At 33.1% G+C, this 17,419-nt stretch overlaps 1 protein-coding gene across 1 annotated transcript; it reads left to right on the top strand.

Annotated features, from left to right (window-relative positions):
* Positions 1 to 847: 847 nt before the first annotated feature.
* On the top strand, positions 848 to 14,611 carry LOC123671213 (autophagy-related protein 16-1-like). The gene is made up of 8 exons (XM_045604939.1): positions 848 to 1,129; positions 1,183 to 1,453; positions 1,743 to 1,905; positions 5,659 to 5,747; positions 8,110 to 8,154; positions 11,186 to 11,324; positions 12,284 to 12,389; positions 14,412 to 14,611. The coding sequence occupies exons 1-8, from the start codon at positions 1,033 to 1,035 to the stop codon at positions 14,609 to 14,611; spliced, it is 1,110 nt and encodes a 369-aa protein (XP_045460895.1). The 5' UTR covers positions 848 to 1,032.
* The last annotated feature ends 2,808 nt before the right edge of the window (positions 14,612 to 17,419 follow it).

Here is a 17,419-nt window from a genome sequence, read left to right as displayed (position 1 = left end):
AATTGATATTCATAGCAAATTTCAACTTCTCCTAAATGTCTTGTATACAATAGTGCTAATGACAATTTTTGAAACTAATTTTTCAAGTAAAAATAGGATAGGGATACTTGATTTATCAATTTATTTTAAATGATTGTAAGGACAAGCTTAGACCGTTTTGGATCCGCCATCATGAGAAAAGCTTATAGAATTTAGGAATAGGAGTCAAAAATTTATACAAAGCATGGTCGGCATTGGGTGTGAAAAGGCTGAGTAGTAATTTTGAAGGGGGGCATTTCGACCGAGTTTGGTGGCCGTCGTCTTATAAGTAGCCGTTTAATTAGATATTTTATTATTCTAATGTTTTTAATAGATCATAATTAAAAGATGTCGTAACTCAAATTTCAAACTTTATTCCTTGTACCTGGAATTAGAAGAGCTGGGCTGGTTGGACTACTTGTTAATTTTATATATATACAAGCAATGTTATTACCGATTTGTATACCAATTAGGGTTGATATTTCCCCCAGTTTGGTAATTTATCCACGAATCAGTAGAGCCGCTTCTGCCTCTCCATTGAATCTATGTTTAATAATAATATATTATGTGTTCTCCACATTATATTCATAAATTGTATACATCATACTCCGCTCAAGGTCTTCAATATTTTTACCAATTTTATTAATATATAAACGAATTGAACTTTACCATAATTTCCACTATCATCTGATGCATTTTTTCTTTACGAAAACCTATTAGCCTAGCACCTATTAATTTTTTATTTTAAAAATCCCAATTTTAATGGATAACGGATCGCTAAATCGTTAATGACCAAAGTAGTTCATGTATTTTATAAGAAGAAGATTAACGTCAAACAAGCATAGAAAATCATATGTTTTGAAATCTTTAGAAATATCAAGAAATTCGAATTTCTTGTTTTTCAGAAAAAAAACAACAATACTATCTGTTTTAGACATTTTGTTTTACGATTTATCATTTATATAACACAGTCTCTTGTTTTTGGTATGTTTGTATCCTCCTAACCTAGATATTATGGCAGCAGATAATAACTGGAGAGAAAATATAAAATCTCAATTAGAGCATAGGAATAAATTGGAATCCCATAAATTTCAGAATATAATAGCTCAAAGTAGGTGTATTTCACTTACTCAGGGTATCATGTAGTATATATACTCTTTTCAGACAATAAAATATTTAAGTATGCCAATGCTCTCCGAACAGAAAACAATCAGCTTTCGAATCAAATAGAAAGATTGAAAATTGGCGAAGGAAAGGGGGGTGGAAGTGACTCACGTTACCAAGATAAAATTCAGTTTCTGGAGCAGAAACTTCTGACCCAACAGGAAGAACTAACAGAATTACATCGAAGGAAAGGAGAAAATGCACAACAAATTATTGACCTTACTGCAAAACTTCAAGAACAGGATAAATTATTACAGAGTCGGGATACAAGGTAGACATATATTCTAGGGATGAAATTTGAGAAAGCTCTATTTAATGAGGGAAGCTATGTACCATTATTGAGAGAACTTACCCTTCTGTTGAATAACTGGAAATAGTGTCTTTCTTTATCTACTCTATTTGTTTTATCATCAATATTACTACTTGGTGATTGAATAAATATGGAAAATTTTGTTATCAATTTTTAAAATAGGACAATGCTGAGACATTCGGTGTAGTTCATGAAAAATTTTTGTAGTTGAAATTGTAGATAAATTTTATAAATGTGACTTTTGTTATAGTATTGCAGAAATGACTAAAGAAAGAATAAGTATGAAGGCTGAAATTGGAATGTATGAGAAAGCTCTGAAAGAACTGCAGTACCTCATAGACACTTTAAGAGATGAACATCAGGCGCTACAGATGGCGTTCAATGCCTTAGAGGAAAAATTACGAACTACTCAGGTGAAAATGTTGATTATAACTCATATATTCTACTTGTTTGAATGCAATGGCTTTCCAACTCATTTATTACATGGATAGAAAAAGAACTCTTGTCAGTTTTTTTTGGTATGAGTATTTTAAGTCATACCCAAATCCCTATTTGACAAATGGAACTTGTTTATATGAGTTTCAAGGCTGATTGAATCAAGCCAACACTGTTGGATAAAGAAAATGACAATCAGCTCATGGTTTACAATGAGCTCTGATTTCATTGCTTAAAATAAATTTCATTTCAGTTGAATCGTTATGTTATTTACTGAGGCCTACAAATATTTTTTTGATAAATAATATTTCTACTACTAAGCTAAAGAAATTGTCTGAGGGTACACCTGAGCTGGCACAGGTGTACTCATTTGGCAGAATGTTAGATATCTTTTTCTTTATTGCATGAAGTAGCTTTTAATTTTGGACTTCAATGCTTTGATGGTTGCGGCATATTGGCATAAATCGTGACTTCAGATAACCTCAGTCAAAAGTATAACCTTCATTAAATTGAGGAGAAGAAAAGTCCAGAATTTTCAGATCACAAAAACATGCCGGCCATTTATTATTATTAAACTGAGAGCAAACAAGATTGAGAATTAACTTGTGCAAGACTAATGTTTCGCGGGCTTTATGGCATGTAGTGGCGTCTTGTTAGATTAACTTGTCGAGAACTGTGGATTATTATAGCGTGATAACGATCGTTATTCAAGGTTACTTCATTAACTGACTCGTTTTCAACTGAAACATTTCCTAATTATTTTTCTGGTTCACAATTCATTCCAAACATTAAAACTTTTTGAACGAATTGGTTTCTTGTGGATTTCCTCATTCTAAACTATTGAAGTTTTGCCGGCTAACAAAATATATTAATTGGTGAAAATGAGACATTGAATTGATTTGATTGTTATATCATAGAAATTTATAAAAGATATTATAAATGAAGCATAATTTTACGAATTTTCTACTTTATTGGAAAGTAGAAAATACAAACGTGTTTATCAATATTATTTTTTTTGTAAATTAATTACTTGTTTCAATCATCTTTTTGATTTTTAGTAGCTTATTTCAAGTTCTCTTCAAATTCTTATCTGTTTTGAGCGTTTTTATCATCGATACTCATGAAAATTCGAGACCTCAATTTTTGATGAATGGGATCAATTTTGTGACGATGAAACTTGAGACAACCGGTACAGGAAACGGTGATACTAAACATCGGGATTCGGAGTTGTAAAAAGGTCCACAACTTCGGTCTATTTGGGATCGGCAGCGCGAGGTTAATGGATCCTGTTCGTTTTCACGATACAAATGGACTATAAATAAATACTTTGCATATTGTTGCTGTTGACTGTTGAGAAATCCTCGATTTCTCGATCTTAATCGTCAATGATTTTCCTGCGATCAAGTCGACGTCAAATTTAATATGCACCGTTTGACCGCGTTTATGGGCGCTTCTTTCGAATTGAGTATATTTACCATAGGAATGAAACATCTTTTCTATTAAGCTTAAAAATCAACCCTTCAAATTTTTCAGTTTACATATAACAATGCATGTAATCTAAGAATTCTGCAAATTTCGTACAATTTGCGAACAACTTTGGTTTCGTTCTATCTGTCGTTCTGTGTGACATCAAATCATTGCCACTCCTATAGTTTTTAATGGATCTTGGTGAAACTTGATATGGATATCCGATTGGAGCTGTAATGGTCCTATCCTAACAACATTTCAGCTCTTAACAACATTCGATTTGCGTTCTCATACATGTATTTCCAGTGATTCAAATATCTCGCTTTTCACTATTCTGTTATCCATCAATTTTGGTATGAGTACTCGAGATGCATCATCAATAGTTCTTCTGGAATTTAGCCCCAATATCTTTAGCCATTTCAACATTGTGCAAGTAGGAACATGAAATTCCAGGGCATCTTTATGTCGCTTTCCGATTTCAATAAAATTTGATACCTGCATGGACTAGGGTTGAGTCATAAGTGTCATCAGAGTGCTGGACATTTGATTCTACAAAGGCACATACATTCTAATCTCACCAGGGACGAAGATTTGCAAGAGTAGGGGATGAGTCTTCTCTTCTTTCTGATTGGACGTTCATTGTTCTTGGAAGTAAAATAGGGGAAAACGTTGTCGCTCTCCGTTTGACTTTCAGTATTCTTTATGCATTTTTTTCTAGCACACTGATATTACATCCTGAGATACTGACTTGCCAGTACTGTAAAGGAATTTCAGTGATTCTTTCGATCTTCGTACTCCGAACTTGAAATTCCTTTTGTGACTGATTCCAAGAGGTTTATCATTGAAAAGAAAAATATAAATCCTTCTGTTCTTCGTCTTGAGAACTTCTCTAGAACTACTTGAAATCCATATGAAAGGTCACATGCCAAAAGAGGTCAAGTTTCCCCCAAGGACATTAAACTAAGAATAAAATTAAATCTTAAAACAATCGGGTCGGTAGGGTTGCGCTCTCGAGTCATCAAAAGAAATTTCGTATTTCTATTAATTGCACAAAATAACCCAGGAAAATATTTTCTTCTACTTAACAGGCGGATTTTCCATTGCCAGTTTTTGTTATTTTTTTTTCTATGTCAAATTTTATCCTCGAATATTTTGCCAGTTCAATAAAAATGAGAGTGGCAATTATTGAACTGGCCTAGACAATGGGACGCAAAATTCAGACTGTTAAGTCAAGATAAATAGAGAGAGAGAAACTAAATTTATTGATCTTGCAATCAAATGGATCGACCGCAGTCTTCCAGCCAAGATAAATATTTCACGAGAAATATCTCGTGAAATATTTAGCTCCAGTTTTTTACTTTTATGTTATTTTTGAAAAAGCCCAATCGTATAAAAAGACATAGATAGAGATAGATTGGTTCAACAAAATAAGTGTTACACTTTTATACAGAAATATCTGTATAAAAGTGTAACACTTATTTTGTTGAACCAATCTATCTCTATCTATGTCTTTTTATACGATTGGGCTTTTTCATATAGATATTTGCTCTATACCTTCAAAGTTTTTGTGGGGATATCATTCATTTTTGAACAGTTTACGTCAAAATCAGAAGCTTTACTGAGATTTTTATTGATGTTATTTTCTTGTTACTGATCTGGTGATTGCGTATCTTGCTTTTTGCCTGTAATAAATCCAATACAATTGTTTTTCTTAAAGAAATCTTTTTCAATATTGATCCAACATTCAGATCTAACTGAATCGATCTATTCAGTTCGATCTGAATGAGAACATAACTATTCAAATGAAAAAATTCAACAAGAAACTTGAGAAGACTCGCACTTTCGATTAGTTAGTTCCTCAGAGTTATAAACATATGTTTATTACTCTATGGTTAGTTCATACGCAATATTCTATGCTTTCTCTCTCAACTTTTCAAGTTGACATTTCTAGCTGCTTCTTCTATGACGGGACAATTGATGACAAACAAAATTACTGAAATCTAGAGGGAATTTAATTCAGATCAGTATTTCAGTTCATATATAAGGCGTCAAAGATGATACCGGTCAAATTTACCAAGACTGTTCTTGAACGACGCTGCTATTTAGGATTCGTTGACATATTTTATAAACTTGAACGCCATCCAACTTTGTCGACTTCACTCAAATTTCCGACAAGATGGAAAATAGACGTCCGAAAATCATAATTGTAAAATTGCATGTTACCGCGTCAGATTTGACACTGATTTCCTCCATTTTTTTTGTAGGACGAGAACAGGCAACTGGTTGAACGGCTCATCAAATACAAAACGAAAGATGTCGATCGACTGAACGAGGAGAACGACAACTTCCTTAGGTGAGTCATGTTTTCCCGCCAGATGTATGTTGGCTCCAGTTTTTCACTTTTATGTTATTTTTGAAAAAGTTATTTTATTTTCAAAAGAATCTATATTCTATCTTTTTTGTGTCTACTTTTCGTGCTATGGTTGTTTTTTTGGATTGTAAAAAGTTTTGGCATCAACACCAACATTCATATAAACATTAGGATGAAAAAATTTAGGTTGTATGTTCATCCAGAGTATTTCACATCAGAGATGTGATGCCAAATTACTGATGTTTTATATTGCATTTTTGGAATCTGCAACTGTGATCAAATGTGTTGAGCAGTTCAATCAAATTTATAATTAAATTAAAAACCAGGTCCTTTTTGAAGATTTTTAATCATATGCAATGGATTTTGAAATACCTTATGTTTATGGTGTTGGTCGTTGATGGTGAAAACTAGTATGTAATTTACGTATGAAAATAGAAAGTTCTTTTTGGTAGATAGTAGTGTTGCTCCTGCATTTAGATCTCTTAAAAATACACCTTTAGACACTTCGGGATGAGAAATGAGGATTATTGGTAACAAAAGTCAGTTAGTTGCGAGTTGAATTCAATATTTAAAAAACGTTTACAATTATACAGGTATGCTGACGGTAAAAATTATCAAAAGGAGATTTTAATTCGAAAAATGACGCAAAAAGTTCCTATTGAATTGGTTCTATGTTGGTTTATGTTTAAATATTCCGAAGTTTTCTGCAAATTCGAAGGAAATTGAAAATTAATTGTCGTGGGTGATTTTTTAATTCCTATCTGAATTGGTTCACACCTGTTTTTAGGAGAATAAAATAATTGGAAAAATGGATAAATCGGAGTGTATTTTTGAACCAATATGAACTGTTTGAATTTTTTTCGAATTTTCTATTTGTACTATACTTCATATTTCGGAATATGATAACTGTCTAGATGATCAAAGTACGGGACTTCACTGAAATATTTATTCAGAACGAAGAAATATTATTTCATTGAATCTGCACAGCGAATAAGAAGTAAGTGAAATTTTTCAGATGGACCAAAATGATTCAAATTCGACTTTGTTGTTCCTTGAATAATATAACAATTTGATCTTATTTATGTACAGTTTTCAGCCTTTCGTATTGACGATCCTGTGCCAAAATGGAGAACATCATGTTAATTTCTTTCCATTTCCTCATCTAACACATAGGTGTTTGTTTATTAATTATTAGTATTACCATCATCCGACTGCAGTCAATGCTCAATTTTTAACAATTCTACTTGTAGGTGTTTATACGTCCGTTTTTGGTTGTTTGATCTTCAAATATGCTACTGCCGCAATAAGAAATTAATTTCTAGGTTTTGGTCGTAATACAGTGTAGTTTAGATAGAGAAAATGCTACGACAGGTCGTTTACATTATTCTTCAGACGAAAATAAAATTTGAATCAATCATAACATAATTATTAATATATAATAAACGGTTGGACTAGAATCTCAGAATATGTTTTGTAAGCATTAAAATGATTGTTTTTATAGTCTGCCTTCCTGCATTCCTTCAGTTTCTGACGTAATGCTATTGCTAAAATTATTGGAATATATGTAATTCGATAGTGCTCGTCAGCTCATAGGGCGCATGCTTGGCTTTTGAAGTGTTGTTACATGGCCTGCGCAATATGTTCCAGTTGGAGATAGGTTAGTGTCATCACACTTACTCCTCTTCACCCCGAGTATGCGCCCTGTGGCATTCCGAGTAAGCTGCCCCGTACTGTTGATGCGCCCTCAAGTTGCATAGTACTTTTTAAATGATGAATGAAGAATATATATATATTTGGCGATGATGCAAATAATACTGAAAGTATCTCACTTGAAATTAATTTTTTTCCTAAATCGAAATTGTTTTTACTTAAAGAATTGTATTAAAATTTCGAACTTAATTCAATGTGCCAATTGGTTGACAGTACCTAAAAGAAAATTTTCACCATTGCATAATTTCAATAAAAAAATTATAATAACGAAGTTTACTAAAGAAACTTATTTGATTCTTGTTAATTCTTATCGCCTTACGTAATTTCCATTACAGTTTAATTCCAATTGAGTTTTTTCGAAATTTTTTGTTCTCTTCGTTTTATATAAAATTGCTCTCTATTCTCTCACTTCAACCTATTTGAACAATGTTTTCAGAAACTTATACCGAATTTATATGTAGTTATAGAAAGTACAAGGACACTCATACTATTTCCTCTTTCGATGTAGATTTCTATTTACTTTCACCTACAATTTGTTTATACTGTGCTAGTTTTTCATTTTTTGTGCATGCCTTATTTTGTTTGTCGCTTTTTGAGTAGATAATACATGTTGCTTCTTGCTTTGATATTCCAGTGATGGGCCCAAAAAAATACTGAGCACATTTGGTCTTTTCAAAAGGTACGTTGATTGGTTAGCGTTCATAAGCTCGATGTTGAATGGCATTGTGTAACTTTCATTATAGCTTAATTACATGAAGAAGAATCATCGGAAAATGGTGGTGGTTGTAAATTTGTACATATTCGATCTGATCCATTCATTTAAATCAAGAATAATCTAATAAATAATATAGGAATTCATCACCATAATGGTTTGTTCTTTATTTATATCAAAAAGTATTTTGTTATTATTTTTTTTGCAATAATTGTTATCATATAAACTATTTTCTAATTTTTTCATTTATATTTCAGTTTTATCATCTCATCAGTTAGTTCATTTAGAAGAAGATTTTGTTTGAGTAATTAATAATTGAAACAATTTTTCTATCAATTTGATTTATCTTTGTTTTGACCTATTTTCAATCATAAGATCAATGAAAATGAATTACCTAATTTAAGAGTTATTGAAAATTGATGCTGAGCTCAATGTGAAAAAAGTTATGGAATCAGAGCATAGATCCAATGTGATGTCGTAGTTTTTCCTCTTTTCCTGTTTTTTTAGACTTTTATTTGTGTTTTGATTGTTTCTTTTGGTAGCTTTTTTTACTTGTACATCTTACTAGCGGAAGGTTTCTCTCGTTGAAGTAAATGTTTTTTTCAAATATCGTTGGTAAGTAGGAGTTATGGAATTCTGAAAAGCCTTCAGTTATATACTTTTCAGTTATATACTTTTTCAATAATAATATTTCGACTACCTTTTAATTTCCGAAACAAATATTCAAATTCTGTTGGATGAAAAAATTGCCTACGTATTGCATTCGTAAAGTAGATGATTAATTCTAAATAACATAAAAACCTCTTCATGGAAAGATGAAAAGAACTGAATTATAATTATTTGGGTACTATGTTATAATAGCATAATTATGTCATGTTGATCGCTTCATCAGAGAAAATCATTCATCATAGAAGTCAAGCAGAATATAGAAAAAATGAGGAAAGCACTGACGTGAAGTTATCAGCTTTTGAGCGTTCGTCAAACATTTCCCAAATTGGATCCTCGAATATTTGTATATACAGTTATGTGGTTTTCAACGGTGCAATTGGAAGCATTAATGAACGAGTGCTAAAGAAGCTCCTGACTTCACAATAGTGCTTTCCTTATGTTTCTGATGAAATATAAGAGCGATCTTAAAGAAATATATCTCGTTATATCTCATTAAACCTCCTAGGGTTCGAGAACCCGATCTAGGCATTTCAAAAACTAAATATAAAGGTCATCGACCTGAAGAAGAATATCCCTTGATGAAGCACAATCAAGAAATTTGAAACGTATAAACGTTTCAAATTTCTTGATTGTGCTCTACTGCAGTTTCACACCAAGATCACTGGAATGACCAATATTGCAGGGATGATCTTTTTTTATTAATTTTTTTATTCGTATAAGCACTTAATTTCATGAATGCGCTATTTGATGAATTGAACGATTTTGATTAATAGTGTAGCCATGATACTTTTTCAATCGAAATGCACTCGTAATGCAATTTGAAACTCTTAAAAAAATCATTTACCAAATAGAATTTCAATTATTTATCTAATTTTCAATGAAATATTGAAGACCTAAATAAAGACGAAAATATTTCATTGAAAAATCGTAATAGAAATATTATTCATTGAAAAAATATCAAATCAGAATGGATGCCAAATTATAAAATAGTTTCTCTATTTCAGTATCGTAATGAGTCCATTACAGTTCTAAAAACAGTGCTGTAATGAACTCATTGCAGCATTGTTTTCAGATATATTTTTCGTGTGGTTGCCTATGCTGACTTCCAATCCTATCGAATTTCGACAAACGTCAATAATTGTCAATATAATATAATTTGGGGATATAGTGAAATAATTTGCTACATTATTTGCAAATTCTCTTAATTCTGGTAGTGTTAAATCTATTTCGTCAGACATAATTTACGAATTTAATGGGTAATTGTAAATTATGACAATTATGTCTAAATTCGAAACATACGATTCATATAGAAATCTGTCAATTTTCGTAACAGTCACACCAACTGCCAAGATACAATAAAAAAGTCACTAGGATATATAATCTGAATTTTTCATTGAATTTCGACAATATTTCACGAAACTTGATTGAAATAGAGAAAATATCGTCTAATACTCGTTGCAGAAGGCAATTCCAACACTCATGCGTTCCAAAACTCGCTCCTTCGTCGCTCGTTTTTGAATTTCGCATTCGTGTTGGAATAGGAGCCCATTCTGCAACTTGTTTTAGAATATACTATTTTCTGACTTTGAGAATCTTCCGTTGAGATGTATATGTAGGAAAGTTGCCATTATATGCCGTATTCCGTGTGTTTGAATGCATGTTTTGTGTGCTTCTTCTGTACCTTTTCCTTTCAATTAACGTACTCAGTGTTATGTGAAATAACCATTTTGACAAATTTTCTGAAGCATTGAAAGAATATCTTAAGAATATTTATTGATTTTACTTGGTTATTCAGGAATTATTGATGGTTACTCGAACCGATTATGCGGAATAAACTTGAATTATTAATGCGAATTAATATTAAAAGTGCTAAATCGAAGTATGTATAGTTCTTACATCATTACACGTATCTTCTGCATTTATTTAACGAATTAGATAGGTTCGACACTATATTTGCAATAGAACGACATTCAATTCAGTTCGTTCATGAAAAAACTTTGTGTTATTTCCAAAGATGTCACCGGGGTTAGTTCCATTGTTCTGTTTTTTGAACATTGTCCCAGTTGTTGTAAATATTGGGTTTGAGTCCGATGAAAGCAAGTAGCAGAAAAAGAATATTACTCGACGTTTCATTCATTTTTTTCGAGCATTCCACAGAACTTATAAAAATTTAATGTTGAAAATTTCTATGACGATAAGTTATGATGATGGTTATGAAGAAAGACGTCTTTAGTCGAGCTTATGAACAGCAAAATTACAATGAAATATTTTCACGATTGGGTTCGGGGAATTATCACTCACTAATGCTTAAATTTGCCTTTTGTTTTAGGAAAAAATACCTCAAAGTTCAGAAGGACATCGAGGAAGCATGTAGAGATACTAGTAGAGAATCATTTGATGAAGTTTCAGAGGCTTATAACATTCCTTTGCAAGAGACGATGTTACCTACTAAGTGTGTTGCGAAAATGGTAAGTGTTAAAATTATAGTCTTGGTGGATATTTCGTTAATCTTTAAGGTTTCCTATATTGATAAGCAGTTTTGATTGTATCAAAGAGGTTTCTGTTATGATTGGAATTGGCATGAAGCTTCCCAAATAATTTATACAGTTGTCATTCACTTTTTTAATCTTATCAGAATTGATTTTGTGGAAGTAACCAAGCATATAAAGAATAAACACATCATAAGGACATCACCAGTTGTTTTATCTTCTTCAGCATTTTTCAATCCACTTCTGGTGATATGTATCTTCCAAATTTTTTCATTCATGTACATTTCTAGCGATTTCACTCCAACTTTTCTTCACAGATTCTGTCATATAAAATAGAGAATGTATAAATTCTTTATTTTATATTTTATTCATGTAATTAACGTTTTAGAGGTGATGCAGCTCTCATTTCTGAGCGAAAAAAGTCACAATTAATTTTTATCATCCGATTACTGTAAAGGGTTACATTACACCACGACCTTGAGGTCTATCCTCAGAGCTAGCTGTCTCACCATTGCACCATTACAGCTCGCCTTCTAGCTCCAGAAGAACTCAATTATCTGTAATGGAGTCAAGAAGATTGAATCATCACTTCTACGAATTTCTCGTCCAAAGAATTTTTTGTGTACCTATAATGGCGAGGCATTCATTCGATAAAAATTATTTTGTTATGTTGAACCTTAAAATTAATTAACGAGACAACATAGTCATAAATCTATTCAAGAATACAATATTTTTATTATGCCGTTGTTTTTAGTGTTGCGTAGCGTGTGGCGCCATCTCATGGTCATGCGAGGAGTGACCACAAATTATTGAAATCTTTGCTTCCCTATACTCCATTTAGGATGAACGGTTCAAGCAAAATCTGTGATATTGTGATATTCTTTTTGTGAGGTTTATTATCTTACTTTGTTTTGGTATAATGATGAATTATTTTTCAGGACGCGCATGACGGGGAAGTGAACGCTGTTAAATGGAGCCCTGCCGACGGTATGGTAGCGACGGCGGGCGCCGACAGAAAGGTTAAACTTTGGGACGCGTCTAAAGGTCAGTTTTAGCAGGACCTACCATACCCGATACTATTGTTATTTCATTCTGCGATCATGCTTGTTATGTGGTGAAGGCGTGTGGAGTATTTATATATTTATTGAGAATAAATGTTTTTATTTAATTTTTTTGTGTTTTGTGAAAGGACCATTTTTTTCTGGGTGCTTGTTGCTTTTGTCTATTGTTATGTTGTCTACAGACTTTTTTGTTCAAGATAACTCTAGGAATGTGGGCTTGATTGAATGCAATGATGCTACAACGAATTAAAGCATTTAATTTTGAGGAAGCTTATTCATATATTGAGATGATAACTAACCAAAGCGATAATGATAATAATGGAATTGCATGTCTGCATAAAATCATTGCATTCTGAATACATTATTTTCACGATATCCCTTCATGCATACTCACAACAGATCTATATCAAACAAATTATTGCAAATAGTGCAATACATTTTTGTGTGATGCTAATTTCATCAAGAACATCTAGAAATCATTTTAAGAATTCATATTTTAACAAATTATACCTGTAGATTTTCTTAGAGTTAGTTGATTTAAGAACTTTATTTTTGGTGTTTTATTTTAATCGAACATTTGATATTGTGTTGTGTTTCTTTTATTGTACAGTTATCATTGCATAAATTCTAAGGCGGATGTGAAATAAAGAAGATTCATCCAGAAGTACTGAAGGAGATTATGATGAATCTATAAAATAAGGATAAAAAAATCCACTTATGCCCTGAAGAATCTTTCATAATCAATAGCAATTAGTGAAAACACTGAGAATCTTGAAAGAATGCTAGAACCATATTAATTTTGCTAGTCATACTGTGTTACTTTAATATTTTTATTAGAATTAATAATCGTCACTTCTATTTATTTTATGCATTCTAATTAAGAAGTTGAGCATAAAACATTATCTAGATGGAAAACAAATAAATCATGCAATATTTAGTACATAGAAATTCAAAGATAGTAAACTAATAGGGTGGGTTTTATACAACTAATATGACTTTGGTTATACTCAAATATTGTGTGTGTATTTCATCCAGAATATAATATAATCATGATATTGAGAAATTACCATAGTGAGGTACTGAAAATTCTGTTGATTTATGTACAGACTTTCATTTGAGTGTATCACATAAATTCGCGGTTAAATTAAGATCTCTAAAACACTGGTGTGCTCACTTACTCTTGAAAAACCTTAAGATTGAGGCAATTCTTGAAAGGACCAGCTTTTAAGGTATTAGCCCCTTTCACTTCATTTCTGCATCATTTCTTATGGCGCTCACATCGTTTCTCTGTCAAAGTTATTTTGGGGTTAAATCAAAAGTCGATCAACTTTTGACAGAACAAATGAACATTTTAAAAGGATGCCGCTGATTTGTCAATTCTTTGTATAGCGGCGCCTTAAGGAAGAAAAGGGAAGAGTGCCCAGAATTATCTTGAACAAAATCTAATCAGTGAACACACCAGTATTTTAGACATCTCAGTTAAAATCTAAGGAATAATAATGACTATTGAGCATGTTTGTTGAAGGTAAGGTTTTGGAAGAATGAAATCAAGGTTTTTGATCACAATTACAAAACAAGGGTTATCAGTTTGGTATTGAACGAAAGCTTTAAAGTAACTTTTTCAGGAACAGAAAAATAATATACTAATTTTGAAAGATAAACTTGTTTTATCTCATAACTACATGTTTTATGAAGTATAAGTTCTAACAGTGGTAATATAATAATACTATTTTTTGGCCTTATTTGTAAATCACTCATCCTAATAAACAATAATTACCACTTTCTAAATACTCACTGAGATTTTTATGCGTATATTCCATTCATTTTCTCTCGACAATACACACTATACACCTTTTCATGCTTTTGCAATCACTAACACACCTGGGAACCATCTAACGATCAAACTGCATTGAGTTTTTGCCTGCCTTTGTTCTGCATGTTGGTCGTAACATTTGACCTATTACTACTTGATATCATAACTAGGCAAGATTTAACATGTTCACAGGTCACGTAGTGAGCAAAGGCATGCTAGTCGGTAGTAACGCGGGTGTTATGTCTTTGGACTTTGATTCAACGGGTTCGCTGATTCTTGCTGCTTCCAACGACTATGCCAGTAGGGTGTGGACGGTGTCGGACATGAGATTAAGGGTGAGTATTTTCTGTTATTGTGCACGTCAAGAGGTACAATTCAATATATGTATATGAATAACTGTATAACGCTTTCAGTGCAGGTAGATCTGAATCAGGGTTGAAACACCTATGCACATATAGCACTAGTAAGTACGTCTCCAAAACGTACTGAAAATGTCCAGCTTAGAACTGATGACGTTCAGGGGAGTGGTTTATGTGATTCAAACTCCCCCGAAATGTGCAAATGTCACCATTTATTAAATTAAAAAGAACCGAGTATCAAATTTTTCGAACTCTGCCCAATTTCAAACATTGCTGAATTTATTTACTTTTCGAAAATATAAACAATGATTTCGAAATACAAATTGATTTTTTCAACAGGAACATTTCAAATCAGAAATAATGAATCTGGTCCTGGACTATTGAAATAATTAAAGTCTCTCTGGTTCGATCTCGGCATGTGTCAATTATATCCCAAGTTTCAATTAATTCCGCCGATAAGTTTAGTTTTGATGATGGCTTGATTATTTCCATGAATAATCTCTTGGAGCCAGGTCCGCACTATAGGGTGAATGCATATAAGAATCTCTCAACCAAGCCCCCGGAACTTCTGACTAGTCACTATCGATGTGTGTGGCTTAGCGTTAACCTGATGAAACACAATTCCTTTCCTATTGGTCAAAGCTGGCTGCTTTTTGGCGATTGCTTCCTTTAGACCGTCCAATTGTTGACAGTGCACTTACGAGTTAACAGTTGTGCCGTAGGGGAGCAGCTCATAGTAGATAATTCCCTGCCAATCCTACCAAACCCACACCAAAATCTTCCTGGTAGTAAGGCGTAAATCCTAGCTTGGGCACCGTTCCGCCGGCTCCCCGCGTTTTGACCATGACCGTTTTCGCTTGACGTTGTCTTTTTTAAGTGATCTACTTTTCATCAACAGTCGCCAACCGCTTCAAAAATTGGTTGATTTTGTTGCGATTCAGCAGCGATTCGCAGATGGAAATTCGGTTTATGAGATATTTTGCGTTAACTCGCGTGGTACCCATACATCGAGCTTCTTCTTGAGACCATCCTTATGCAAATGCTTGCTTCCAAACGATTTTTTGTGCAGTCTTTAGCTCTTAGGAAATCGAAACAGTGCTTACATGACGGTCGGACAATATCCATGATTTTATCGACATTTTCTACAATTGGCCTTTCAGTGGTGTTTTTTTGACATCGAAATTACTGGAACAGAATCGACGAAATCAACATTGCGCGTGATTGGCTGTTGCAGTATCAGGACTATCCACACTATTTACATTTTCAGCCGCCTGGCTTGATTTTCTTCTTTATCGAATAAAATAATAATAATAATAATAAAGGACTTTATTGAATAGATATTCGATAACACTTGTTCTAACATTATAGAGGGCGAGGTTCAGTTCGTTTGGAGTATTTCATACCCCAAACGTCTGTTCAACTAACCCTGCAAGAACTCAATAATTTAATCACGATAATTCCAAAATGTGTGTGGCGTCATATTTTGGAATTATTGTGATTAAATTATTTAATCACAATAATTTCGAAATATGACGCCAAAAATAAAAATAAATCAATTTGAATCTATAAAATAAAGCGTACTTCCTCTCTTCTTCATCGAAGAAAATCTGTAAAAAGAAGCATACTTTCTCTTAGCGCGCGCTCAAACTAAACTGAGTCAACTAATCACAAAACTGTCAGGAAAGTTTTTGTAGTATAAAATCTCATCATCATTCGCAGTTTTTTCAACGTTTGCGAGTATGCTTATCGAGTGTGAAATAAGTTTCACATCGAGGAGACAGATGGCGTACGATTCTGACTTGCGAATTCTTGATAACCTCGCCCACAAATCACGAGAAGGAGACACACGCGAAATGCCATAATCCTGTGCTAACACTGTCGGCCAGAGAGATAATTCAGAAGTGCGTCAACAGGTGTCAGCCGTCCTTAATTTACGTTCGCCGAGTGATCTTCATTATTCCGACATCCACTGAATTAACCCTTGATATGTAAACTCCATTTCGAATTGGGTTAACCCCCGTCCTCCGAGAGCGAGCTGTACGCGACAGTGATAATCCTGAAAAATTAATATCCGCAACAATGTGGCACCGGAATTGTTGACACACTTAATCACAACGCAGTTTCATTTTCGCAGATAAGTGGCGTTGGTAATTGAATAAAACCGAAAACGGGAAGGCAATGAGAATAATAAACTACTCTTTCGGCGTGTTTGTTCAGTTCTTAATTGGATCGGAGGTGTGAGCTTTGTTGATGATTAACCTATTGGAATGAGAGACGAATGTACGTGATGCATACCAAAAGGCATTAATTATCATTTCGTCATAATCTCTGTAATAAGTCCGTTAGTGGGTCTAATCCGGGATTAGGGATTTCGTCAATATGGTTGTTCGAACTTTGTATTAATGATAATTTCTAGGGATTCATCAAGACAAGTAGCTTGACATTTTAACCAACTACTTGACTCGAAAATCAAACTCCTGAAAAATTACATACTTGAGCTTGACTTGATTTTAGACTTGACTTGACTTGATATTAAGCTTCTTGATATAAATTGAGCTCGATATGCACTCGTCGCACGGCATATATTTCTGCAATCTCGTGCGCGTTTAGACTGAAAAGGGGATTCCTCGAGCGGCGAGTGACTGAAGCATTCGCCAGTGTGACTTTATTAGTAGTTTTCTCAAATTTCTATGAAATCTATCGGTAGATTTTGGAAGTTTCAGAAATATCTTTCTCTAATTCTGTGGTTATTCCGTTCATTCTTCCACATCTTGTAGAACAAAATCGTGCGAGAATATATCAGAAACGCACAGTTTTCATGGTTATATTTCATTATTCTAT

This window comes from Harmonia axyridis, chromosome 1 (genome assembly GCF_914767665.1).
Source record: "Harmonia axyridis chromosome 1, icHarAxyr1.1, whole genome shotgun sequence".
Classification (NCBI taxonomy): Eukaryota; Metazoa; Arthropoda; class Insecta; order Coleoptera; family Coccinellidae; genus Harmonia; species Harmonia axyridis.
The sequence above is the reverse complement of the archived record's forward strand: the minus strand, read 5'-3'. Positions and strand labels throughout refer to the sequence as shown.

Excerpts from the sequence above, each read along its gene's own strand:
- LOC123671213 (XM_045604939.1), top strand. The coding sequence starts at position 1,033 with ATGGCAGCAGATAATAACTGGAGAGAAAATATAAAATCTCAATTAGAG. Across the intron at positions 1,130-1,182 it reads TCAGAATATAATAGCTCAAA|ACAATAAAATATTTAAGTAT; the intron begins GTAGGTGTATTT and ends TACTCTTTTCAG. Across the intron at positions 5,748-8,109 it reads GAGAACGACAACTTCCTTAG|TGATGGGCCCAAAAAAATAC; the intron begins GTGAGTCATGTT and ends TTGATATTCCAG.